Here is a 26437-nt window from a genome sequence, read left to right on the forward strand (position 1 = left end):
CACAACTCAATAACATACCTTCACATTTAAAAGAATTAGAAAAAGGGAAGGAATAACAGAGATTAGAGGTGAGATAAATGAAATGGACAACAGATAAGCAGTAGAGAGAATCATCAAAACTAAAAGTTACTTCTTCAAAAAGATCAATAAACAACAAAACTTAAGCCAGACTGACAAAGAAAAAAAGAGAGATGACACAAATAATTGAAGTCAGGAATGAAAGTGGGGACACCATTACAGACCTGAAAGGCAAAAAAGGATTATAAGAGGATACTATGAACAGCTGTGCACCAACATCAACTTTGTCCGGGCTATTCCGGGCCCCTGGATGATAATCTGGATGAAATGGACAAATTCCTAGAAATACACAAATAACCTAAACTTACTCAAGAAGAAACAGAAATTCTCAAAAGATTATTAACAAGTAAAGAAATTGAATCAATAATAAAAAACCTCCCAACAAAGGGAAGTCAGGACCAGATGGCTTCATTACTGAGAAACCTTCAGCTGTGGCAGTTAGGCTGTTTCACTGCACATTCAAGAAATTAACACCAATCCTTCTCAAACTCTTCCAAAACAGAGAAGAGGCAGGAACACTTACTAACTCATTGTGGGAGGCCAACATTACCCTGTGTTCTAGTTTGCTAATGCCGCCAGAATGCAAAACACCAGAGATGGATTGGCTTTTATAAACGGGGTTTATTTGGTTACACAGTTACAGTCTTAAGGCCATAAAGTGTCCAAGGTAACACATCGGCAATCGGGTATCTTCACTGGAGGATGGCCAATGGCGTCCGGAAAACCTCTGTTAGCTGGGAAGGCACGTGGCTGGCGTCTGCTCCAAAGTTCTAGATTCAAAATGGCTTTCTCCCAGGCCATTCCTCTCTAGGCTGCAGTTCCTCAAAAATGTCACTCTTAGTTGCTCTTGGGGTGTTTGTCCTCTCTCAGCTTCTCTGGAGCAAGTCTGCTTTCAATGGCCATCTTTAAACTCTCTCTCATCTGCAGCTCCTCTCTCAGCTTCTGTGCATTCTTCAAAGTGTCCCTCTTGGCTGTAGCAAGCTCGCTTCTTCTGTCTGAGCTTACATAGTGCTCCAGTAAACTGATCAAGGCCCACACTGAATGGCTGGGGCCACATGTCCATGGAAATTATCCAATGAAAGATCCTGCCCACAGTTAAGTGATCACATCTCCACAGAAACATCCAACCAAAAGTCTCCAACCCAATCAATGCCAATAAGTTTCCTGCCCACACAAGACTGCGTCAAAGATAATGGCATTTTGGGGCACATAATACATCCAAACTGGCAACCCTGATACCAGAGTCAGATAAAGACAGCGTAAGAAAATTACAGACCAATATCTATTAGAATCTCAAGAAAGAACGGTCAAACCGAATCCAACAATGTACTAAAAGGATTACACACCATGACCAAGTGTGACTTATTCCAGGAATGCAAGGATGGTTCAGCAAAATTATCAATGCAATATACCACATTACTAGAATGAAAGAAGAAAAATGATCATTTCAATTGATGCCAAAAAGGCAGTTGAAATAATCCAATATCCTTTCATGAAAAAAACACTCAGAAATCTCAGAATAGAAGGGAATGTTCTCGACATGGTAAAGGGCATTTGTGGAAAACCCACAGCAAACCTCATACTCGATGGTGAAACACTGAAAGCTTCCCCCTAAGATCAGGAAAAAGACAAGGATGCCAGCTGTCATCACTGTTATTCAACATCATACTAGAAGTTTTGGCCAAGAAAACAAACAATCAGGCAAGAAAAAGAAATAAAAGCATCTGTGCTGGTTTGAAGCTGTTATGTACCCCAGAAAATGCCATGTTCTCTTAATCTATCCCTGTGGGGGTAGACTTGTTGTAGGTGGGAACTTCTGATTAGGTTGTTTCCATGGGGATGTGACCCCGCCCATTCAAGGCAGGTCTTAATCACCTTGTTGGAGTCCTTTAAAAGAGATAAAAGACAGATGGAACTCAGAGAGCTCAGAGAAGCTAAGAGATGAAATCCAAAGTTTGTCCCAAAGGAGCTATGAGAGGACTCCCAGATGCTCAGAAGCAAACACTCAGGGACATTTGGAGAAAACCATTGAAACCAGAACCCGGGAGAGAAGGACCAGCAGACGTCACCAGGTGCCTTCCCATGTGACACAGGAGCCCCGGATGCCAGCAGCCTTTCCTCAGAGAAGGTATCTTCCTCTTGATTCCTTAATTTGGACATTTTCATGGCCTTAGAACTGTAAATTTGTAATCTAATAAATCCCCATTGAAAAAGCCAACCCATTTCTGGTATACTGCATTCTGGCAGTTTCAGCAAACCAAAAAAGCATCCAAATTATAAAAAAGAAGTAAAACTATCCATGTTGGAAGATGGCATGATCCTCCAAATAGAAAACCCCAAATAATCCATAAGAAACTACTAGAACAATGAAGTGAATTCACCAAAGTTGCAGGGTACAAGGTAAACATGCAAAAATTTCTTGTGTTTCTACACATCATTAATGAACAATCTGAAAAGGAAATTTAAGAAAATAATTCCATTTAATAGCATCTTACAGAATAACATACTTAAAAATAAATTTAGCCAAGAAGGAGAAAGACTTATACACTGAAAATTGCCAAGCATTGCTGAAAGAAATTAAAAAGAAGACAAACAAATGAAAAGACTTCCCATGTTTTTAAATGGGAGGACTTAATATTGTTTAGATGTCAATACTACCCAAAGTAATCAACAAATGCAATTCAACCCCTACCAAAATTGTAGCAACTTTTTTTGCAGAAATGGAAAAGCTGATCCTTAAATTCATATGAATGTGAGGGGCCCTGAATAGCTTAAACAAAGTTGAAGGACTCACAGTTCCTAACTTCAAAACTTACTACAAAGCACTGGTAATTAACACAGGGCGATGCCATTGTAAGGACAGACACATAGACCAATGGAATAAATTGAGAGTCCAAAAATAAAGCCATACATCCATGACCAACTGGTTTTCAACAAGGCATCAAGTCTAGTCAAATGGTGCTGGGAAAACCAGATATCCACATGCAAAAGAATAAATTTTGATCCCTCATCATTTACAAAAAATCAATTCAAAATGGACCAATGACTAAATGTAAGAGCTAATACTAAAAAACTCTTAGAAGAAACCATAGGGAAATATCTTGAAGACCTTGTATTAGGCAATGGTTTCTTAAGTTTTACACCAAAAGCACAACCAATAAAAGAAAAAATAGATAAATTGGACATCAGCAAAATTCAAAACTTTTGTACATCAAAGGGCATTATCAAAAAAGAAAAGAATGCTACAGAAGGGGAGAAAATATTTGGAAACTATATATCTGATTAGAGCTTTATATCCATAATATATAAAGAATTCCTACCATTCAACAACAAAAGCAGACAATCCAATTTAAAAATGGGCAAAGCATTTGAATAGACATTTCTCTAAGAAAGATATACAAATGGACAATAAGCCCATCAAAAGATACTCAATACCATTAGTCACTGGAGAAATGCAGGTCAAAATTACAATGAGATACCACTTTACACCCACTAGGAAGGCAGTTATTAAAACAAAACAAGACAAAATAAAAAATGGATAATAACAAGTGTTGCCAAGGATGTGGAAAAATAGGAAAACTCATTCATTATTGAGGGGAATGTAAAATAGTGCAGCCGCTGCGGACAACAGTTTGGCGGTCCCTCAGAAAGTTAAACACAGAATTACCAAGACTCGAACAGGTATTTGCAGTGATGTTCACAGCTGCATTATTCACAATTGCCAAATGATGGAAGCAACCCAAGTTCCATCAATTAATAAACAGATAAACAAAATGTGGTCCGTCCACACACGGAATGTTATTCAGCCGTAAGGAGTGAAGTCCTGACGCACGTGACAACACGGTCGAACCTTGAGGACATTACGTTGCGTGAAATAAGCCAGATGCGAAAGGACACATTGTATGATTTCTCTTATTTGAAATACACTTAGGATAAGCTGATTCACAGGCATAGAAAGCAGAGTGCTGGTCACAGGGGGAGGGGGAAGTTATTGCCTAATGGGTATGAGTTTCTGTTTGGGGTGATGGGAATGTTCGGGAACTAGGTGCTGGTGAAGGACACACAACATGGTCAATGTGCCTCAGTCACAGAATTGTCTGCTTTAAAGTGGTTGAAATGATTTTTACGTGATGCACATTTTACCACAATAAAAATATTCAAAGATACTGACAAAATTCCAAAATACTTGCAAAACAAATTATACACTTCTAAATAACGCACAAGTCAAAGAAAAATTCAGAAGTAAATTATCAAGTATTTTGGATAGAATGAAAGTGAAAGTACAACATATCCAAATTTGTGGGATGCACTAAGCAGCGCTTGGTGCCTGCATTAGAAATGATGACCTCAACTTCCACCCTAAGAAGCTTGAAAAATAAGAGCAAACAAAACCCAAAGTAAGTAGAAAAAAGGAAGTAACAACAGTCAGAGCAGAAATCAATAAAATGGAAACAAACAAATAAACAAAAATAGAGAAAATCAATAAAACCAAAACTGGTCCTTTGAGAAGATCAATAAAAGTGATAAACCTCTATCCCGACTGAGCAGAAAAAAGAGAAGACATAATTTTCCCACATAAAGAATGGGGCCATTGCCACAGATTCTACAGATACCAGGAGGATAAAAATGGAATATTACACACTACTTCATAACAACAAATTCAAGAACTTAAATTACATAAATTCCTTGAAAGACGCAAACTACAAAACTTACTCAAGAAGAAATAGATGACCTGAATAGCCCTATTTCTACTAAAGATACTGAATTTGTAGTTAAAAACTTTCCAACGAAAAATCTCCAGCAGTGGGGGAGTAAGGCCAGGGCTGGAATGTCCCTTCTGGGGGTGATGGACATGTTCATTGTCTTCATTGGGGCGATGGCTTCACAGGTGTGAATGTATTTGAAAAGTCATCAAATTGAACTTCAAATGCGTGCCCTTTACTGTATGTCAATGATACTTCATTAAACCTAAAAAACAAAAATAGAGAGAAGGATGGCCCCCAAGAGGGGCTTGAGGAGAGCCTGCAGATCTGAAGAGAGGACAGACAAGCTCCTAAATTACTCCAGGATGAAGCTGGCTGCAGCGGGAACCCGCGGGAGGTGGAGAATGCCCGGCGGCTTCCTGGAGGAGGCAGACAGGCCCTGAGGGCTGAGTGACCCTTACCCCTGGCGCCCTCTCGGAGCCACCAGCAGCTGCTGCGAAAGCCGGTCACAGCTGGCCTCGCACCCTGGACGGACAGGAAAGACGGGTCCTCCCCAGGGCTCGCGCAGCCGCAGGGGGTGCGGGGAAGGGGCTCGGGCCCTCCCTTCCGCTGTGGCTGGAGTCCCACCTGCAGACACATCTGGAACCCGACTCCCTGGAGCCCGCGCCAGGGGCCTGCTCGCTGTGGCCTCTCCGGGGAGGGCCAGAGGGCCGAGGGGCGGCTCGGTTCCGGCCCTGCTCCCGTGGGTGTCAGCGGCCTGAGACGTCTCCAGAGCCGGGCCTCACCTCCCCACTTCAACCCTTTCCCTGGCGGGGGCCTGAAGACGATGGTTCTCAAACGCGGGCCCGTGGCCGTGCCGGGGAACACCCCGCCCGCTCCCCCAGCGCCGCCAGGCCCCGGTGAGTCAGAGCCACCCGCAGCCCGAGGGCCACTGACTCAGAACACCGCCCGGCCACTTCCACAGACGTCCAAACAACAGCGGCTTGAGAAAGTTGGTGTCTCCTGTGGGAGAGCTAAGCTGGGTGACAGCAGGGTGACGACTGTCCCGCTCGGCCCAGGCGAGGCTGTCGGCGCTAAGCCTGGAAAGCCCCGGGCAGCCTCATGCAGGGATGGCCCTGGGGGGTGGCCCTCCTCCTGCGGGGCCCACCCCAGCTCTACCCAGAGAGGGGTGCAGAAGGCGGGGGCAGGCAGAAGGGAGCCCAGAGCCTCCCCGGCGGCCAAGGGGCCTGGGAAATGCGGGCTCGCAGGGCTGACCCTCGGGGGCTTTCTTACCAGAGAGGAGGAGGAGGGAAGGTGGGGCGTGGAGGGAGGTGGGCGAGGGGGCCTGTCCTCCCAGAGGCCCAGGACCCAGCCCCGTTGCCGCTCGGGGCCTTCCGGTGACCCTCCACACACGGCCCACCCCGGAGCGCCGCCCTTCCAGAGCCCCCCAGGCCCCAATCCCCCATGAGCCCTACGAAGTGAGCACAGCACCCCGCTTTGCAAGAGAAAGAAATGGGTACAGAGACCAGACAAGGGGCTTGCCCAGGCCACGCGCTAGTAGGCAGCAGAGCTGGGATTTGAACCCAGGACTGACTCTCACTGTGGGCCATGCCTGGGGTGGGGGGGCACAGGGGAGGCAGCACAAGGCAATCCTCTGCCCCTCCAATCCCTCATGCCTCCAAGTCTGCCCCCGCCCGTGGCCAGGCCCTGGGGCCACAAGACGTGGCTGGAAGCAGGGAGGGCCGTGTGGGGTGGGCCTGGGGCCGCTTGCACCGGCTTCAGTTGGGGTCCCTGGGGCCAGACCCTCAGCCCCAGGCGACAGTTCAGAGCAGAGGGGAGGGTGTCCCGTCGGGCCCAGCTCAGCACAGGCCCCCTCTCCGGGCTGACAGCAGGAGTGGCAGGGGCAAGGGCTTCCAGGTGACGAGCCGGCCACCTCCACCCATGGCCGTCCCCTGCCTGCTCCTCTGGGGTCGGAAGGAAAGGGGGGTTGGTTGGCAGGAGAGACCGCCGAGGCCCAGGAGAAGAGGTCGCCAGCCGCGGGACACGGTGATGGTTTGCAAATTCAGTTTATTTATTTCAATCTGCAATGTATGTGTTCACACCAACAGAAGGATCCCAAGCTACAGAGAAGGGAAACGCCCCATAATCGCCCCCACCGGTCCCCCAGCCAGGAAGCCTTTCTCGCCGAGCTGCTGGGACGCCAGGAGCCACCGGGAAAGGGGGTGGGAAGTGAAGGCACCCCAGGGAGGGACCCTCCACCCACCCAGCCTCAGCCTGCCACGGCCGAGCCCCCGGTGAGCCTGAGAGGGACCGCGCTGGGCTTTGCGGCCAGGGGGCTGCAGCCTGGGCGGGGCCACATCCTCCCATGGCTGACCCTCGGTCACTCCTGCCAGGAGAGCAGGGCCCCCCACCTCCACCAGGGTGAGGGTGGGGCTCAGCGAGGGGAGGGGCCCGGCCAAGGTCCCCAGCCACGTCTGCCACCCAGGTCTGCCTGACCCGCCTCCCAGGCTGCCCAGAAGTCGCCTTAACCACTGGGCCGAGGAGGAGGGGACCTGAGGGGTGCTCTCTTCACCCCAGCTGGGGGGTCACCCTGAGGAGCAAGGCCGGCTGAGAGCACAGCACCTCCAGGTAGAAGAAGCCCCAGCAGGGCTGGAAGATGGAGCTGGGGTGCTCCTTGCTGAGCCCCTCCAGGGGGCCACTTGGGGCCTTCACATGGAGCTCCCCTGCTTGTCCCCCCACAAAATGGCTCAAGCAACACCACTTAGCAGGGGCGCCCCAGGCCTGGGAGGGACGTCTGGCCCCCGGCAGACAGGCCAGCAGCTCCCACCAGCACCGGCCCCTCCACTCCCAGAATGTGGTCTCCAAACTTACCCGCCACCCCCCAGCTTCAGTCCCTCGAGGGTCCTTCATTCATTCCACGAACTTCATTCATTCACTGCCCAGGCTCTCGGGGAGGCATGGCCGCCCCACAGGTCAGAAGGGCCTGACCCTCTGCCAAGTGGAGACTTGTTCTGCTGGGTGCTCCGGGCTCCTCCAGCCTGAGCCCCCGAGGACGCCCCTAACGCGGGCCGAGTAGGGTGCAGGCGCCGCCGCCCTATCCCGGGCGCCCAGGAAGCGGAGCGCAAGGCGAGCTCCGAGCGGGGTGGGGACCCTCGGGGCCGGCCGGCAGCGCCCCGCAGCGTGGACCGGCCAGCGCCCCCGACCCGAGGGTCCCAGGACTCGGCGCGGCCCCGACCGCCCTCCGCGGGCTCGTCCTCGCCGCGCGCCCGGGCCCCGGGGAGGCACGCGGGGTGGCCGGGGGGCGTGGAACCCGGCCGGGGGGCGCCCCTCGGGCGGTCGCCGTGTCGTCGCCAGGCCCGCCGGGACTAGTGGTCCTAAACATTTCACAATTGCGCTACAGAACTGTTGAACTGTTAAGAACCACTGGCCCCGGCGCGCGAGTTCGCGGAGAGGCGCTCGGAGCGCGTCCGGCCCGCGGCCCTTTATGCGCGCGCCGCGCCCCGCCCGGGACGGCCCCGCGCCGCGCTCGGCCGACCGGTTTTTTCCGGGCCCGCGGGTAGCGCGGAGGCCGTCGGCGGCCGGGACCTGCTCGGCGCGCCCGCGGGGGTGGCCTGACTCAGCCGCCGCCCCGCCCGGCCCCGGCGCCCCAGCCCCGGAGCACCTGGCCGGGTACCGGGGGCCGCGCGGGCCTCGCCGGGGACCGGGGGGTGTCTCGGGCCGAGGCGGCGTCCAGGCGGCACTGGCCGGGGAGCACCAGAGCCGGGGAGCCGGGCCTGCGAGCGCGCAGGGAGGGGGCTGCCGGCCGGGCCCCCCACGCCCGTCCCGTTCCTCCAACTTCAAAGGGAACCAGGGGTGCGGGGGAGGGAGACAAAGAGAAAGCGAAACCAGAGGGCGGAGGGCAGAACCGGCCCGGCAGGGTTTTGGTTCTCAGACCCTTGTCTCCTGCCCCGAGGGCTGAAACCCCCCTCGGCCCACACTGGGGGCCCCAGGCCTGCCCCCGCCCCGGCCGCGCCCACGTGCTGTGGCCCCGCTTGTTTGGCGCCGGCCCCCTTAGTCACCCGGAGGTGTTGGGGCCTGAGCGGCCTCCTGGGACTCATGTCACAGCCGAGCTGCCCACGCAGGAGAAACGGGGACTAGTGGGGAGGGCTCAGGCTTAAGCGGGGAAAGTTGGGGGGAGGTACCCTCTAAAGTCCTGAGTCTGGGGGCACTGTGGGAAGGGGGTGTCACAATCCATTCAACAAAATTGGGGGACCCACCCACACACTGACCCCAGCAGCCCGGGTCCCCAGGAGCCCCAGCCTCAGCGGGCAGTGGGCTCACAGGGCATTTCCGCATATGCTGTGTGCCACCCTGTGAGGTGAGTAACGAAGCTTTTATTATTTCCATTTGGCAGTCAGGGAAACCGAGGCTCAGAGAGGGGCAGGGACCCCTCCCAGGTCAAACAGCTGTCGGGGGTGGAGTGGCCACCCCGTGCCTGGGTGTCTGTGTTGAGTCCTTAGGCCCAGTGTCCGTGTGTGGGGCTGGGGGCGCCTGGGTGGGGGTGTTGACCACCGGTAGGTGATGGGTGGGTGTGGGGAGAGGAGCTTGGGAAATCTCTCCTGCCCCCCACATAGCCACCGCTGCCTCCCCAGAAGAGAGGGGCGGAAGGAGCTGCTTGGACCCTCCCCCCACCCACCCCCCGGGCGGCACAGTCTCCAGCATCAGAGGGGACTGACGGGGGTGGGGGGACCCAAGTATCTGTGCTTCCCATTGCAGCAGGAAGTACTGAGGTGTGACCAGAAGGGGAACTTCCTAACATTAAAGACAAATGCAGGTTACCTGTGGCTGGGGATAGGGGTGCCCCTGGATGGAGCCCCCACTGAAGTGTCTGATTTAATGATAGGAAACGCTGAGAACACTGATGGAGCGAAATGAAAGGCAGGTGGTCCCCAGAAGGACCCTGGGTCCCGGTGACTGTGGACCAGCTGTGGGAGCCGAGGCCCCTCCCAAAGTGGAATCACCAGGTGGGGAGCGTCAGGGTGCTGCCCACGCTAACCGAGCCCTCGTCGGCCCGTTCGGTCCCCCCACTGCAGGCCACCCTTGGCCATGATGGGGGGGGCATGTGCACCCACCACGACCGGGGCCTGGACCCCCTCCGTGCCTTTGTTTCCCAAGCTGGAAACAGGGAGGGAGGGCAAGGGGTGCCCTCAGCGGTGACAGCAAGGCCAGGACATGCCCACGGGGCCAAGCCTGGGCTCTCCCGGGGGTCCCTGTCCCGGCCGAGGAACCGGAGGCCCTGGGAGGCCCGTGGCTCTCCCCGTGCAGGGCTGTGGGAGCCAGAGAGCCCTGTCCCTTCTCCCGCGGCTTCATGGGGACCCTCCGAGGGGCTGGCCGCTCCCCAAGGGCCTGGGCTGCCATCTTGAAACCGAACAGCCCCCAAGGAAGTTTCCAGAGAGAAGTGCCTGAGACCCTTGCAGCTCTGTGCCTTGTGCCCAGTCCATCCCTGCAGTGCGTGGAGGAGGCAAGAATGGGGCTCTGTCCCCACTCTCAGGGGGAGCACCCCACGTCTGCCCTTGGGGGGGGGAGCTGTCTTCTGCCCCCCTGCCCCGGGGGCGTCCCTGTCAATGACCCACTTGGGAAAAAGCCAGCTCAGCAACTGCTGTCTATGGGACCGCAGGATGCCGTGGGCGTTTCCACGCCGGCAGGTTGGCACCTGCTCGGCGGGCGCTGCCAGCTGGGGCAGGTGAGCACCTGCGGCTCCCACACTCCGGGGCTCTGCTGCGGGCCAGGGGACGGCAGGGGGTGGCCGGCACAGGGCGCAGAGCAGGAGGAGGCAGCCGTTCCGGCAGGCCCTGGGGTGCAGCGCTCCGGGGACACCAGCGGCGGCTCAGGCCTCGCTCCCTGGTGACCTCGCCGCCCGGCCCCTGCTCCCTCCACACGGCGTCTGTCCCGCTGTCCTGCGCCTGCCTGCGGCTCCCTGAGGGGCCCGGCCCCACCCAGGTCGGCGGCCCCCACTCATCGAGCCTCCCTTTGGGGTGCAGGGCAAAGGCTCCCCCGCCCCACCCACCCCGTGCGCCGCTCCCCGGTTGTGCAAGGGCTGGCTGCTGGGGTCTGGATGGCAGCCAGCGCAGGGCCCGCCCGGGCCTGGGAACCAGCTGGGAACCCCGGGGGTGTGGGTGGAGCCACCCTGGCCAGGACCCGGGTGCTCGGGGTGCCCACAGCCAGCTCCTGGGGTCACCCCTTTGCCCAACACCTACAGAGCACCCGCTCTCAGGCTCCAGCCCTCCCGATCCCCCAGCCCAGGGCCCAGATGGACACACGGACCGCAGAGTGGAACCCCATCTGAGCAGTGAGAAGGGCGCCAAGGCAGTGGGGTCCCCGGGAGGCCGCCCCCACGGCCCCTCACACCCCACACGGAGGGCTCGGGGACCGCGGGTGACGGGAGGGGCAGGGGCGGCCCTGCCAGCGGCGCTGCTCGAAGCTGGGGTTCTGGGTTTGGGCCTCCGGGTCTCTCCGGCGTTCTCCAGCTGGGCCACCACGAGGCCGGCAGCTGACCCCGTCCGGTGGAGCGCCCGACCCCAGCCTGGGCCTGCACTGCCCATTGGCACACCTGCCAGGCAGGCACAGCTCACAGTGGGCGAGGTTTGGGGGCCACAGGCAGAGGGGGGGCCTGGAATCACCAAGCGCGAGGAGCTTCCCTCCGAACAAAATGCCAAGTCCTCCTTTGGGTGCACACTGCCCCTAACCACCCCGGAGCCCTGCCGTGCCTCCTGCCCTGTGCTGGGGGCAGGTGGGGGGCACTGCATGACCAAGAGGCTGTGCAAGTTCTTGGGAACACGGAAAACCATGCAGGGCCCATTGACCCCAACACGAGGAAGCACTTTGCCCCTGAGCCCGGGCCCAGCCCCCTGCCCGTGGCCCTCTCCCCAGCCCTGGCGCCCAGACAGACACACTCAGAGCCAGGCTGTGGGGGCCTGGGGAGGGATGGTCCCCAGGGCAGCACTGTATTGTCACCGTGTCCAACAAAGGGCCCTGGAAACAGGCACAGTCCCAGCAAGGGGGCAGGTCCTAGTCACAGAGACGTGGGGTGCCTGACATGCCCCTCACCAGGTCACAGCAGGAGGGGAAAGCTTGCTCTGCAGCAGGAGGGCTGCAGGTTAGACCCAGGCAGCACTTCCTAAGGCCCATGTGGCATGGGGGCAGGGCAGACAGACATGCCCCAGCCCGTGGGGGTCCAGCCTCTCACAGGGGGCTGGCCTGGGCAAGCCCAGCCAGCCTTGAGACTCTAGGGGAACCAGATAATGGGGTAGGGGTGTCAGCTGGGGGCTGAGACACACAATCACACATAGCCCAGTGCCCCAACCCTTCCTGGGGTTTGGGGATGGTCCCAGTGGGGTGGGTGGGGTGGGCATGACATGGCAGGGAGAGATGTGGGGTCCCCTCCGGGCTTGAAGAACTTCAGTTGGGGCTGGAGCCCTCCAGTGCTCGGGTCTGGTATGTCACGGGGTGGCCTGACGGGACAGAATGCAGCCCTTCCTTCAGGCAGCCCTCCCTGACTGCTCTGGTCCCCTCCCAGCACATCCCGGCTCCCCTGCAGTGGGTGCCCTGCCCCAGCCGACCCTCAGACAGGGTCCCCAAGCCCGATCTGGCTGTAGGCCTGGGAACTCTGTGCGGGGGCATCAGCCTGCCTGGGTTGGGGGCTTACTGGGCCGGGGGCCTGGCCTCCAGCCTCAGCCTCCAGGCTCTGCAGCAGGGTCACCGTTTCCAGGTTTCCAGTGGCTTCCGCCTGCAGAAGGGGCACATGGAGGGGTGCTGACCAGGACGCTCCTCTGGGAACCCTCCCTCCCATGCTCCGGCCGCCCGCGGGCCTCTCGGGCTTGTTGGCACCTCCAGCGTCTCCTCCACTCTCGTCCCCCAGCTCCAGGTCCAAGGAGGAGCCTGGGACAGGGAAGGGGACGGCCACCACCCAGCTCCTGCCTGTGACGCTCACCCACCAGGAGGAAAGCAAGGGAGTCCCTGCGCTCTGGGACTTGAGCGTTTGGTGGGGAGGGGGGAGGGGAGTGGAGCTGGTGGCGCTGTCAGGGAGGCCTTCCTGGAGGAGGTGGCAGAGTTGAGCTGTCGGGGGGGGGCACTGGTGGCCACTCACGACATGCAGGGCGCTGTGCCCGTCATAGCCCGGCTGCCCCAGGTCAGCCCCCGCCTGCCACCACGCCTGCAGGCCCTCGCCGTCTGCCCGGGGTGCCAGCCCGGGGAGGAGGGTGCTGCCATGCCCTGCTGGGTGTCCCCCGTCAGCCCTCCTGCCGGCCCAGGTGCCCAGGGCGCCTTCCCAAAGCCGGAGCTGGATGCTGACCGCGGCAGTGGGTGCGGCCGGCAGATCTGAGGGCGGGTTTCAGCCAGTCGGTCAAGGATGTGCAAGCACGTACACACAAGTACACACACACCCACAGACACGTACCCATGCACAACACACTCGTACAGAGGCGTGCACACAATGCACATAAACGTGTGTGTGCACTGCATGTGTGATACATACACACACCCTTACGCAGACTCCACTCGCTCACGTGTGTGCGCACGCCCTCTGCTTGCCGAGCCGCCTGTCAGTTTCATGTTTCACAACACAGCTCTCCCCAGGGCAGGGCCGCCCGTGGCGGGAAGCGTGTGGCACCGTGGGGTTCAGAGGTGCACCCCACCCCTCAGAGGCCTACCCCCACACCCCCCCCACCCCCGCTGGGGAGGCCGGGCTGGGCCCAGGGAGTACCCACTCCAGGTGTGCCAGCCCCTCCTCGAAGGGGACCCAATGGCTTCCTAACCAGAAGGACACTCTGCAGCAGCCCCCACAGTGGAGCTGGGTGATTTCTGGGGTGAAACATGCTGGATGGCACCACCAGGGCCCCCACCCCGCCTCCAGATCCAGCCAAGCAGCTCCGGGTTGAACGAGCTGCCTCCCGAGCAGCCCCTGGCACGATGGTCCAGTCCCAGCCACTATGGGGCCTGGCTACCCCTGCCCCTCTCCTGCCTCAGTCTCCCCATCTGTCAACAGGGCCAACAAGGGCCCCTGAGGTGCAGTCCTGGACTAAGTCACCGGGAAGCACCTCCGGAGCGAGACCAGCAGGGCAGGGACAGCCAACAGGATCTGCCCTCGGGGAGCCCTGACAACCAGTGGGGGGGGGATGGGCTGAGACCAGCGGGGTGTCTCCTCTGTATCCCCTTATCTAGGACTGGAACCGAGGCACTATTGGGAAGGGGGAGAAGCTGGCCCAGGGGTCGAGGTCCCACCAGGGTTCTTGTCCTGTCAAGCGCAGCCTGCCCCGCTGGCAGCCCACTGTTGTCCCCTGCACCCAGCCCACCTCATCGATGGCCCCCTCCCTCTCTCGTCCCCTACCCCAGTCCCTGACTCCTCGGGCAGCCCAGGCTCGGCACAGGAGGGGCTGGCACTGCGTCCCCGGGCGCAGGGGGGATGTGACCTCTCTGCCAGGGAGAGAGGAAGGAGCCCCCCGCCCCCAGCTGGCCCTCGTCCAGCGCCCTGAGGGGTCTCGGGGGTCCCCGGTTCGGTCTCGCCGTGATGAGATGGCGACGGCAGCCACACTGCTGCGTGGTGGCTGGGAGGGGAGGAGGCCAGGCAGGACCACGGGCCCCTGTGAGGGCTGCCCAGGGCCGGGCCACCCCAAGGCCTTCGCAATCGGGGCCGAGAAGGACCCTGTCCTCGGCAGCCCGGCCCAGCCCCCGGCCTCACCTGCACAGCTCCGTCCCCGCGCCCTCCAGCTCCTGGGGGGACAGGCGGGCCCCGGCACCCGCAGCAGCCCCATGACGCTCCAGTGCCTACAGGGAGAGCTGCGCTGACCGCCGGCCCCGGCCACGGGGTGCCCTCTCGGGCTCGGCCGTGTCCACCTCCCCAGACACCTGCCCGGGCCCGAGGCGCCCGCACCCAGCCCAGCCCGCACCCAGCCCAGCCCCTCCACCCGCATGGCCCCAACGTGGTCTCCTGCCACCCATCCCGAGGGCCCCAAAAGCCACCCAGCTGCCCGCCCCCACTGCCTCCCCAAACACATATCAGATGCCCGGGGTTGGGTCTGGGGAAACTGAGGCCACCGGGCCCAGACTCTGCCCCTGAGAGTGGGGTGGGGGCGCGGCAGGGGCAGGGGAACAGTGGGGTGGGGGGCCTGGGGACCACGGGGTTGCTGGCCGGGGTGGGGGCCCTCCCGGCCTCAGGTGCCTGGGTGTGCCCCGTAAATTCCATAATTCCATGCTCACCCCAGGCCTCGCGCACACACCCTCGCAGAGGCCCGCTGGGGGCTGCCGTGACAGCAGGAGGGGAGGGGCTCACCGTCCGCGCCTGGAGACGCGCAGATCACCCCAGACCGCGCCCTGCCCCGCAGCCCCAGCCTCCCGCCACCTTCAGGGAAGCCTCAGGACCCCCGGCTGGGGGGGCCCCTCTCCCGGCACCCCCCGAGAGCGCCCCCCGGAAGGCGGGGAAGCCCGACTGCACGCTCGCTCCGGCTCCCGCTGAGCGGCCAGACAGCTCTGGGTGCGTAACTTTCACAGAGGAAAGCAGAAGTTACTTCCGCACGTAGGAAAAATAAAGATTGCGAAGGAAAAAATGCAGAAACTGTGATTCCGGCAGCCCCAGCCCCCGCCTGGCACGCATGCGCACACACACAAGCTACTGCAGACACATGGTTTGGGGAAGGGGCAATGGGCGGAGACCCCGGCAGCGTGCGAGACGCGCCCGCCCCACGGCCACAGGGGCCGCCTTCCCGGGGTCAGCCGAGCCCCTTTGGTGGGGGCCCCGCCCCGCCCCGCCCCGCCCCGGTTCTGGCTGTCAGTCAAAGGCGGACCCCGCCCAGGGAGGGAGAGGCGGAGCCCCCACCCCACAGCCGGACGCCACCGGGGTCCCCAGTGCCCTCCCCTCGGCCACATGCCCGCCGGAGCCCGGCCCCACGACAAGGAGACTAGGTCGCACCCCGTGTCCCACCCCCATCCCCTGCGGGCGCCGCCTCTCCCTGGGGGGCATCCTGAGTCCTCACCCCACCCTGCCCGGCGCAGCCCCGCCCCCTGCCAGGCTCCTGGAGGGCGGGGCCAGCCTGGAGGAGCCCCTCCCACCACCCTGCAGGCTGACCCCTCCCCGGGAGGGCACCTGCGCCACATCCCACCCACCTGGGCACCTGGGCACCTGCCCCAAGCCCAGGGCTGGTCCTCGTGGGGCCTGCTCAGCCTGGAGGTCCCCTCCTCCAGGAAGCCATCCCAGCTACAGAGCCCCTCCCTCCCTGAGCACCGTCCTCGCCCGCCTGGAGAGTGGGACAGGTGGGCACAACCTCCTTGCTGGGACCTGGGCCCAGGCTGGGCCGGGGGTTGTAGGTAGCAGATGCCCTCGGCAACCCCCCCCACCCCCACTACCAGCTCATCCCAGGGAAGCTGTGTGGCCACTGCCGGCGGCCAGCCCTCTCTGCAGCTGCTTACAGCTGTCCTCGCAGCCTGAGAAAGCTCTGTCCAGGAGCACCCCAGCACAGGGCCACGACCCCAAAATACCTGCCCATTCCCCGGTACAATGCCCAGGGTCCCAAAGTAGCTACCCGCACCGCTGTGTGGCACCCACCCTGGCCCCCGTGCTCATCTGGGCCCCCACGCACCTGCCCCGCACGGCCAGCAACAGGGGGCTGTGCCCGTCCCCATCGAGGGCGTTTGTGTCCACCCGCCTGCGCAGCAGCAAGCTGACGGCACCAGTGTGACCCACCCGGGCAGCCGCGTGCAGCGGAGTCTGGCCGCTGAAGTCCTCCTGACTCAGGTCACTGCCCTGGGGGGACACGGGCACATTGGGCAGGCCCCAGGGAGGGATCCTGGGGGAGGGCAGCCTGGGGGGCGGGAGGCCTGGAGGGGTCTCACCATCTCCACGAGGGCTTGCAGGGCCTCCAGGTCGCTGGTGTGGGCTGCAGCCCAGGCCAGGCTGGGCCTCAGGACATCAGGCACGGTGTCCACCTCCTGGGCGGGGTGGGGGACAGTACCATGGAGCCCACGACCAGCGCTGCCCCTTACCCGGGGGCAAGGGGGGCTGGTCAGCAGGCCTGGGAGCAGGCGTGTGTGGACCCCGCAGCCTGGTCTGGGACAAGGGTCCGGCCACCTCAGTCATACCCACAGGGACGGAGAGCCCGAGGCCACCCAAGCCCCCAGCCCCGGGAGCCGCTCCAGGCGTGAGGCCCCCAGGCTCGTCCTCGCCAGCTGTGACCCACCTGGCACCACCCCTGGAGGGCCTGCACTTCCCGTCCGCACCGCTGTCCCAGATGCAGGCGGATCCGTGACGAACGGCCTGCTGGGGGTGCGGGACGGGGTGCTGTGACCCCTCGCCTGCAGGGAAAGGCTGCCCCCCGCACACCAGCACCTCTCTGCCGGGCCCCCGTCCCCAGCGCAGGCTGAAGGTGCTCTAGGGGCTCCCCGCGATGCAGAGGCCCCCCATCCCCTGCCGTGTCACCAGGTTCCCACGAGCCAGCCCATGGCACTTGCACCGTTAAAGGCAAAGCTGCCCTCACAGCAGGCCGCACCCAGGTCCTTTCACCTGTTGCTCCTGCAAGTGGCACGGAGCCCCGTCCCCAGGCTGCAGAGGGAAACCGAGGCACAGGGTTCACGCTGTGACCCCCAGGCGGAGCTGGGAGGCGGTGCTCTCGGGTGCCTGATGGGCTCCCAGGCCAGGCTCTGGCAGCAGGGGGCAGACATGGGGGGCCCTGGGGGCTTGGGACCCCATGAGTCTGGCCCAGCCTGGCCCCACATTCCTTGGATCCCCAGCCCCGCCTTGGGCCAGGACACCCTGTCTGGGTGCTGGTGGAGAGGAGAAGGGGCCCAAAGACGCACTGGGGGGGCGGCCACATCAGCGTTCTCACCAGGGAGCCCGCCCCAGGGTCAGCCCTCCAGCCTGTGCCTGGTGACTGACTGCCTGTCCCTTCCGGCGTGCCCCTCCACAAGTCCCCGTAAACCTCCCTTCTCCGCACCCCAAGTCCTCCTCCTGGGCCCGGCACTCAGGCCTGGCCAGCTTCCCGGCCGCCCCGGCCCCCTCCTGCACCAGGCAGCCCCCACCCCCATACCTGGTCTCCGCTCAGCCCAAGGAACCGGGCCACCTGCAGGCCAGGGGCGCTCCCCTGCAGGGAGGGCTGGGGCTCCCCCGCCGGTGGTGTCATCTCCCCCCACAGGTCTGTGGCCAGCAGCTGGGGGGACAAAGAGACCCACCTGCTCTGCCAAGGCCCGGGACCACCCGGACCAGCCCCCCAGCCTGGCACCCTAGGGGTGGCCTTTCCCAGCGTCCAGCCGACCTCTGGCACACACCAGACCCCCTGGGACCCCGCAGCCTCTGGCCCAACAGGGGGTTGGTGGCCCCCAGCTCTGGGGCCTGTGGTGTCCGTAGCTGAAGGGGTTGCAGGGAGGAGGGCATGTCCGGAACCATCCAGGGGGCCTCAGCTGGAGCCTGGGACTGCAGCTCCCAGAGAAGGGCGGGTCAGCCCGGCCTGGAGTGAGGCCTTCACCACTGTGGGAGGCTGCCCACCTCCCAGCCCCTTTCCAGGCCCACACGTGTGCACACACATGCAGACTGCATACACACACACCATGCACACACCACACATACATGTACACAATGCATACACCACACACGTGCACACACAATGCACTCACCACATGCATGCACACACAGACTGCACACGTGCATAACTACGTATGTGTACACACCGCACACGCGTCCACACAGACTGCACACATGCACACACAATGCACACACCCCATGCATGCATACAGACTGCACACAATGCACACACCACACAGTGTGCACACAGACTGCATACATGCACACACCACACACATGTGCACGCACATGTTGCACACGGCCTTGGGGACCGCTGGCACCTGTGTGCCCCATGTCCTCGCCCCCATGCCCTCAGCCCTTGGCCCACGCACCTGCTTCCTGTCTTCCAGGCTCAGCCCCGGCTGGCCCAGCACGTAAGACAGCTTGGCCAGGGCGGCCTCTGAGGTCACGTCAAAGCCGGAGACAACACCAGCCCCCACCATGGCCTGCAAGGGAGGGGCAGGGAGGTGGCTGCTCGCCCGCCACCCCCCAGGGCTCAGGGGCTCCTCCCCCGCCCCCACCAGCGGGCCCCCCCACCAGGCTGGCCGCGTAGTCTGAGGTCACGGCGCCCTGGAGGCAGTGGGTGCAGCTGACGATGAGGAGGCCGCGCTCGGCCGCCGCCCGCAGCTCCTGCAGGAGGTCCAGCTTGGTGGGTCCATTCCCCGAGCCGAAGCTCTCCATGACCACGCCCTTCGGGGGGGGCTGCAGGAAGGCCCGGACCTGCGGGAGGGGGCAGCTGGGGCACCGGGCCTGCCTGCCGCCCGCCCGGGGGTACGTGGGGATGAGCCCTGGTAGAGCCGGGCTGGGAATTGAGTGGGGTCCCCACACACAGGGGCCCCCCCAGCCCCTTCTGCAGCACACGGGAGGGCCTTGCTCCACGGGTGAACACGTCCTTTTTGGAGACAGTTCTGCTCCGCCTGAATGTGACCTTATTGGGGAAGTTTGTGGATGTGATGGGGGCCCAAACCTAGTACGTCTGTGTCCTTATAAGGGGCACCGTGCGCACAGATGGGCAGAGGGAAGAGCCTCTATGACGAGGGGTGCAGGGGCGGTGGCAGCTTTTTCCTTTGGGTTTCAGGGGCCTCCCCCAAGGGGCTTCCTTCATCGGGACCCAGGAGCCTGGGCCCCGGGGTGATGGGAAGGGAGGCCGGGCCTGCACTGGCTGGGGAGGCCCTGGGGAGCCGTGGGGGGCACGGGAGTCAGGGAGGGTGGCGGGAGGTGGCGGGCACAGGCTGGGCCGGGCGGGCGTCCCTACCAGGCTGGCGGGGATCCCCGGGTAGAGGTGCAGCAGGGCCCCGTCGTGCTCCACGCAGCTGTGCACCACCAGCGCGCCCCGCCGCCGCGCCTTCTGCACCAGCTCCTGGTTGACTGGGGCACGGGCAGAGTGGGGACCAGCTCCGGCCGCCCCACCGCGTCCCCGGCCCGAGCCCCTGGAGCCCCTGCAGGCGTTCCCACCGCCTCCTGCCCTGCGTCCACTCCCGGGTTCCAGCCCTCCCAGCCTCAGCTCGCCCATCCAAGGAGCGCTGCCCGGCTGTGCCAGGCTCTGTGGCGGGCGTGGCGTTCACAGGAGGCCAAGTGGCCGCCTTGGAGGCCAGAGCTCGATGAGCGAGCGGGGGCTCCCTCTCGTTGGTGAGGGGGCAAGGCTGACCCCCACCCCCAGGAGAGGGGGCGGCGGAGGGGAGGGAGTGCAGGCGGAATAAACGGTGTGTGCAAAGGCTGGAGCCCCAGGGCCCCCCTCGCCCCTCGGCACTCGGCGGCCTCGGGCAGAGCAGGGGTGGGTTGCCTGCCCTCCCGCCAGCCAGGGAAACCGAGGCACAGGGAGGGGAAGCTACCCAGCAAGCCTGGGCAGAGCCAGGAGGAACACTGGGGCTCCCCGGACCCCGGATCAGGGCTCTCCCTTCTCCCCAGCCGCACACCAGCTAAGTGTGAGCCTGTGGCCTTTCTCCATGGCCATTTGCATGTGGCAATAAATGGACACACGCTGCCTCCCCAAGCCTGGCTGGGGGTGGGAGACAGGGAGCGTCTGGGGGAGGGAGGCGGGACAGGAGCGGGGCCCCCGCCCCCCCGCCCCCACCCGGCTGCGCATCAGTCAGCCCCGCACAATAGCCGCACGCGCCGCCTTTAACCTCAGGCCGCACCACTCAGCTGGCAGCGCAGATAAAGCCGCACCGGGGGTGCTGCTGCCACCACCCGAGAGTTATGGCTCCAGAGGGGGCTCATGCAGGGGGGCTTCGGCACGGAAGGGACAAAGAACGCCCCTGCCAGCAGCCCCCCAGGCCCCCAGGCTCCGGGGCCTCAGCTCAGGACCAGGCAGAAACACCCCACCGGGGCGAGGGGAGCTGCCGAAGGACCCCACCACTCCCCAAAGGGGATCACGGCTTCGGCCCTAGCTGAGGGCTGGCCCCTCCTCAGCCCGGGGCAAGGCCTCCAGGCCCCCGAAAACTCCCCCCAAAGCTCGGCAAGTGCTGCCGGCCCTGGAGCCTCCTGGCGGTTCTGGTGGGTTCCCCGTAGCCAGCAGGTGGGGACAGGGCCCGAGCTCTGCCAGGTCCTCCCCCTCCACCAGGAGTCATGGTGGGTTGGGGGGCTGCCTTTAAATGCTGGGGTCCAGAGCAGAGGCCAGGCGGGGCCCACAGGAGGGGGTGCCAGATGGGAGTCGGGGAGGCAGTGAGACCCCGGCTGGGGTGGGAGCTGGGAAGGGCCCGTGGCGGGGGCAGTGCCCTGTGGAGGGGCACCCCATGGAGACGCAGCCCGGTGTGACCCCGTGACCCCATGACCCCGGGCAGAGCCGCGGCACCAGGGGCTGGTGCAGTCTGCCGAGGACGGGTGGAGGAGGCAGGCGGAGGGCCGGAGGACAGGGGGCTGCAGGACCCCCAGGGCCCCACGGAGCACACTGGGGACGGGGCCTCATGGCAGGAACCGGGGGCCGAGAGGCCCAGGCAGAGCCACGGGCAGGCAGCGGCAGGCACCCCGGGCTCGGGTTCCTGTGAGGGCTGGGGCTCTGCCTGGCCCCCCGGCTTCTGCCCACACCCCAGCACCCTGTCCCCCAAGCCAGGCGGACGTGCCCCGGCCCTTAGTCAGGATGTCAGCCCCCATGGTGGTCGGGGGCAGGTTGGGGGAGCAGAAGGCCGCGAGCCTCCGGGAGCCCACCTTGGCCGCCCTGTTGCCCCGGAACAGCTGGTTCTGGAAGAACAGACAGACCTGCGGCCAGGGAGGGTGGGGGGCTCAGCGCTGGCCCCTCCAGGAGCCCCGGCCGCCCGCCCCCGCCCTGCAGCTTGTGCCCGTGGGGGAGGCTGGGATGCAACCTGCCCCCCAACCTAAGGCCGAGAAGGGGATCCCCGGACAGAAGAGCCCCTGGACCAGGACTTGCAGCCTGAGCCCCTTCCTGCCTGCCGGGCCCGGGGAGGCCAGCACGGGGGCGTGGGCGGCTGCTCGGATGGGGGTGCCACGGCCCCCCCACGCCCTCTGCCCCTGGCCCAGCTTCTCCAGGGGTCCCTGGTGAACTCAGCCCACAGGGAAGAGAGGGGACCCCCTCCCGGTGCGCACGTCCCCCCAGAGCCCTGCGGAGCTTGGGGTGCAGTTCTGGCCGCCCCAGGGCTGGTTCCCCAGGGGGGCGGGTGAGACAAGGGACCTGAGACTGCTGCTGCCAGGAGAGCCCCTCCAGGGGGCTGCAGACCCTCCCCAGGAAACGAAAGGGCAGCAGCGGGCGCCTGGCCGAGGCAGGGTGCGGAGGAAGCGCCGGGCGCCGTCCCCACGAGGCCAGGAGGGAGGGGGCAGCCCGTGTCCACAGAGGCGCCTGCCGTCGATGGGTTCGAAGCCCGGGGGGACAGTGAGCCCCAACAGCGCAGTCCCCGGAAGGGAGATCGAGGGAGACCGGCTCCTTCTGCGCTCTCTAGTTGTTTTCTTTTCTTTTCTTAGTCGTTTTTGTTCATTTTTGTTTTTGTTCTTTATTTGCTATTTAAAAAAAAAAATTTTTATAATAACCTGCGTCACTTATGAAATGAAAAGATATTTTTAAAGAAAATGAGAAGATGGATTTTAAAAGCCAATTGCTTCAGCTCATGCCCCACCTGAGGCCCCCCAAGGGCATCTGGGTCCCGGGGAGCACGTGGGCCCCGGCCGGCCGGTGAGCTACCTCGGGGAGGGTGCACTGTCCGGCCACGAGCAGGGCCCCCAGCAGGTTCTCCCGGCCGTCGTTCCACAGGGCGTGGATGGGCACCTGCAGGGCAGAGACGGGCAGAGGGGCTGGGGCGGGCGGCCTGGAGCCCTGCGGCTGTGGGACAGCAGGGCCGGGCAGGCTCTGGGCTGGTGGGCCTGGGGCTGGGGGCCGCTGGGAATGAGGCCGCCCGCAGGGCAGGGGGTGCCACCGGCCACCCCCGAGGCTCCTCGGCAGCCCTCAGCTGACATCCAGGCTGCCTGTGCAGCCGCCCCCAGGCCCTCCACACTGCAGCCCTGCTGGCAAGGCCCCCGCCCTGGGCACCCGGTGGGGGAATGAGGCCCAGGGCCAGGCCAGAAGCCAGCGGCCGCCAGTCCCCACACTCGGGGTGATACGCGACGGGCCTCAGGGTGATGCGCACCGATCCCTCCCCACCCCAGCCATGCCTGTTCTCTGCCTTGGGGTGGCCACACCAGGCCAGGCCGAATCGTGGAAATGTAGGAACGTTCACCCACGTGCACACTGTTGGGGGCTCACCACCGGCCCCTGGCCCTCTGCTGCCCTCTCTGCTGTGGGGGCCATGGCCAAGAGGGGCTGTGGGCGTGCCGGGGAGGTGCAGAGGTGCTGGGAGGGTGCGGAGGCCAGCGCAGCTACACGGTCAGCACGGGGCCCCAATGGGCAGCCACGCTGGGAGTGCCCACGGCCCCCCTTAGTGACGGAGCAGGGCTGAGTTGGACGTGGGGCTCCAGGCACCCCCAGGCCTCACAGAGGAGCTGGACCCAGAGTCTGGCAAGGCCCCAGAAGCCCATGGGCCCCTACCCATGGGCTGCCAGGGGTCAGCACACCCCAAATCCTGGCCTAGCCCAGGCAGAGCAGGAGTGGCCTCCAGGAGTGACCCCTGCCTCCACCCCTGCTCTGACCCCCACCTTGGACCCCACCTCTGAGCCCCACTCAGATCCCACCCCTGACCCCGCCTTGGACCCCAGCTCGGCCCTGTTGCACTAGCCGGCCATGGCTTCAAAGCCTGGGGGTCCTGGCCTCACCTGGGCCCCTGTGAGGACGACGGTCTTCCGCAGGTTCTCCAGGACGAGGGATAGCATGGAGGCGGTGAAGGCCATGGTGTCCATGCCGTGGATGACCACAAAGCCATTGTACTGCTCGTAGTGCCTCTGGGGGATGGGGGGCAGGGCACGGAGAGGGTGATGGGACCCCCCGGAAGGCGAGAGCCCCCACATGCCCCCGCCACCAGGACAGTGTCCACCAGCCCTTGTCCGAGCTGATGCGGCCTGGGACCCCGGGCAGCCCCTCAGGACAGAGTCCCGTCCATTCCTGGCCTGCAGCGTTGCCCCCGGGCACAGCCTAAGGATTGTTCCAGAACTCAGCCCAGTGTCTGCAGCTTGCACAGGGCTGTGGGGGCTTCGGGGTGGGTGGGCCGGGGCCTCGGCCTGCTCCCAGAGCCTCATGGCCAGCAGGAGGGACAGGTGAGGACAGGATGTCCAGTGCAGCCAGGGCCGGGAGCCAGCCAGGTGCCCTGGGAGGTGCCGATGAGCAAACACGGGCAGGGGTCCCCAGAATCCCATCCTCTGGACACCCACAGGGCTGTTCTGAGAGCCCCGAGCTGTCCCCAGGCCCCTGGGGGTGGGCTCTGCTGGCCACGGCACAGGGGCGGCCAGGGCAGGGTGGGCGGGACACCAGGGACAGCAGGAGGGAGCTGGCGGGGCGGGGAGGGGGTTCCCAGCTACAGGGGAGGCAGCCACACCCGGCCCTGCGGCCCGGAGCCCCTCCTGGGGCTTTGCAGCCTTTGCGGGGCCTGCAGCCACCACGATGACATGGCCGGGCGGGCGGTGGGGGCCAGGTCATGGGGAGCAGCGCCCCTCCCGGTGGGATCCAACCTCCGACCGCCCAGGACAGACGCCGCCCGTTTTCGCACCTGGAGAGTGGGCGTGGCCCTCACCTGGCCAGGCCCCGGCACTTCCCTGAAGCGGCAGCTCCCCGGGGCCCCCAGGACTCAGGTGGGACAGGCAGACCCCACCGGGGACCTGGGGGCTCTCTGACCCAGAACGCCTTGCAGTGCAAGCCCCGCCCACCTCGATGGTCTGTGCGATCTGAACCCAGTCGGCGATGGTCACGTCACTGGAGTCAACCGTGGCTGCCACTCCAGCACAGTGCAGATGATCCTCTGGCCGGGCTGGCCGGGCTGTGGGCACAGGAGGCAGCTCCAGGCTCACCCGAGCCTCCAGGACAGGGATGCAAGCCGTGGGGGGTGCCAGCCGCAAGGGGCAGGGAAGCAGGCAGGGGCTGGGTGGGCACCTCCCCATTGCCCAGCTCTGAGGGAGGCTGTGCCCGGCACCCACAAGCCAGGGGCCGACCGTGGAGGGACAGCAACCCGGCCGTCAGCCGTGAAGGGCGCGAGGCAGCTCGGGGCCCAGCCCCAGACATGAGGGACTTCGAGGCAGAGATTCCCACCCGGGTCCCCGAGCCCCAGGGAAGGAAGAAGAGGGCAGGGGTCCCAGAGGCCAAGCCCAGGGGTGGGAGGTCCCAGGAGCGAGGCCTCAGTGACAATGCTGTGCGGGGAAACTGCCCAAGGTGATGCAAAGACCCCAACTGGCTCACAGGGTCCTGCAGGCCTGGCCCCTGTGGAGAGCCGCTTCCCGGGTTAGGGCCTGTTGGGCACGCCGCGACCTGCTCTGGAGTTACCCCCGCCCATCGAGTGAGCCAAGATGGCGCCTGCATCCCGTTTCCGCATATGACGCTTAGGGCGGCGGTTGCCTGCTAGCCTATTGTAAACGCTTACGTAGTGCCTGCACATTGGTTGTAACTATCGTATATAAGAAAGTGCCCGCGCTAGCCTCGGAGAGACAGCCCACAGGGAGCCGTGCCTGACGGCCGCATAGAGGTTGTTCTCCCACGGGGTGTAAGGCCTCGCGTGGAATATGTAACAGAGAAAGTTTTCTTCCTGGCTCCAGTAAAAGGCTTGCATTCACTGCCGCTGTGTGCCTCAAGTGTCAGTTTGTCTGCGTCTCTCCCTCTTTCCCTCTGTTCTCCTTGCCGGCCGAGGACAGGACGCGTGGGACCGAGCGAGAGGGCGCCGGACAAGTGGTGGCCCGTACGGGGAATTCGAACACTCGACCAAGCTCTGACCAGCTGAGCTGGTGGTGGACAGCGGACTTCCTGCGCCCGGCCAGCGCGAGAAGGTGAGTGCTCCTTTTACGTGAGAGTCAGGGCCCGTGGATTCTCAGGCGGTCCCGGGGACTCGGAAGAGCTCTCCGAGTGGTTGAAAGTACAGTGCCGACTGCAAGCATGGGGCAGTCTAAAAGTTTACCCTTGTTAGCTCCTTTAAAAGCCCTCCTGAAGCAGAGGGGTATTTCAGTTAGGAAAAGCTCCCTACAGAAGTTTCTTAATGATGTTGAAATTTTTGCCCCCTGGTTTCCCTCCTCCGGCAGCCTCGGTCTGCCTTCTTGGCTGAAGTTTGGTCACGATATAGATTGGGCGCGTCGGACTAACGTTTGTCTGAATCCACCTTTAGTCCCTATATGGGAGACCGTTCGCGCGATCCTTGAACTGGGGGTTGGCCGCGAGCCACCCGGGAGGCGAGAGTGTGTGCAGCGGTCCAGGCACTTAGAGGAAGAGAGAGCCGGCGAGAAAGGGTGGACTGGATGCAGATGGGAGCTCCCGCCTGGGCAATGTTTCCTTAACATTGAGAACACACTGCTAAGGGCAGCCACATTCTTAGAATTGTGTTCCATGTGTTACTTGAGAAACTCTCCTTTCTTACAGTAGGCATTTCAATGCTGTTGACTGAAATGAATACATTCATGTTATAGTACTGCTTTGAGGAAAGACTACATAATTTTATTCTCAGGGAAACATAGTTCATGATGACAACCATATAGAAGAGGTGCTGAGTATATAAATTATATAAACAAAAATTTGATCTGGACA

The 26437-nt window shown here is 62.5% G+C and overlaps 1 protein-coding gene across 1 annotated transcript in view; it reads right to left on the reverse strand.

Moving 5' to 3' along the window:
• Positions 1 to 11176: 11176 nt before the first annotated feature.
• The window catches only part of ASPG (asparaginase), a 38746-nt gene continuing 23485 nt past the window's right edge, over positions 11177 to 26437 (reverse strand). Inside the window, 16 exon segments of the mRNA XM_037835001.1 lie at positions 11177 to 11916; positions 12445 to 12525; positions 12886 to 12986; positions 14477 to 14533; positions 14536 to 14561; positions 16370 to 16533; positions 16623 to 16718; positions 17813 to 17932; positions 18675 to 18788; positions 18880 to 19062; positions 19598 to 19710; positions 21411 to 21540; positions 22475 to 22558; positions 23539 to 23664; positions 24583 to 24641; positions 24644 to 24692. Coding sequence (XP_037690929.1) covers positions 11851 to 11916; positions 12445 to 12525; positions 12886 to 12986; positions 14477 to 14533; positions 14536 to 14561; positions 16370 to 16533; positions 16623 to 16718; positions 17813 to 17932; positions 18675 to 18788; positions 18880 to 19062; positions 19598 to 19710; positions 21411 to 21540; positions 22475 to 22558; positions 23539 to 23664; positions 24583 to 24641; positions 24644 to 24692 — 1569 coding nt within the window. The 3' untranslated portion in view covers positions 11177 to 11850.

This window comes from Choloepus didactylus, chromosome 4 (genome assembly GCF_015220235.1).
Source record: "Choloepus didactylus isolate mChoDid1 chromosome 4, mChoDid1.pri, whole genome shotgun sequence".
NCBI lineage: Eukaryota > Metazoa > Chordata > Mammalia > Pilosa > Megalonychidae > Choloepus > Choloepus didactylus.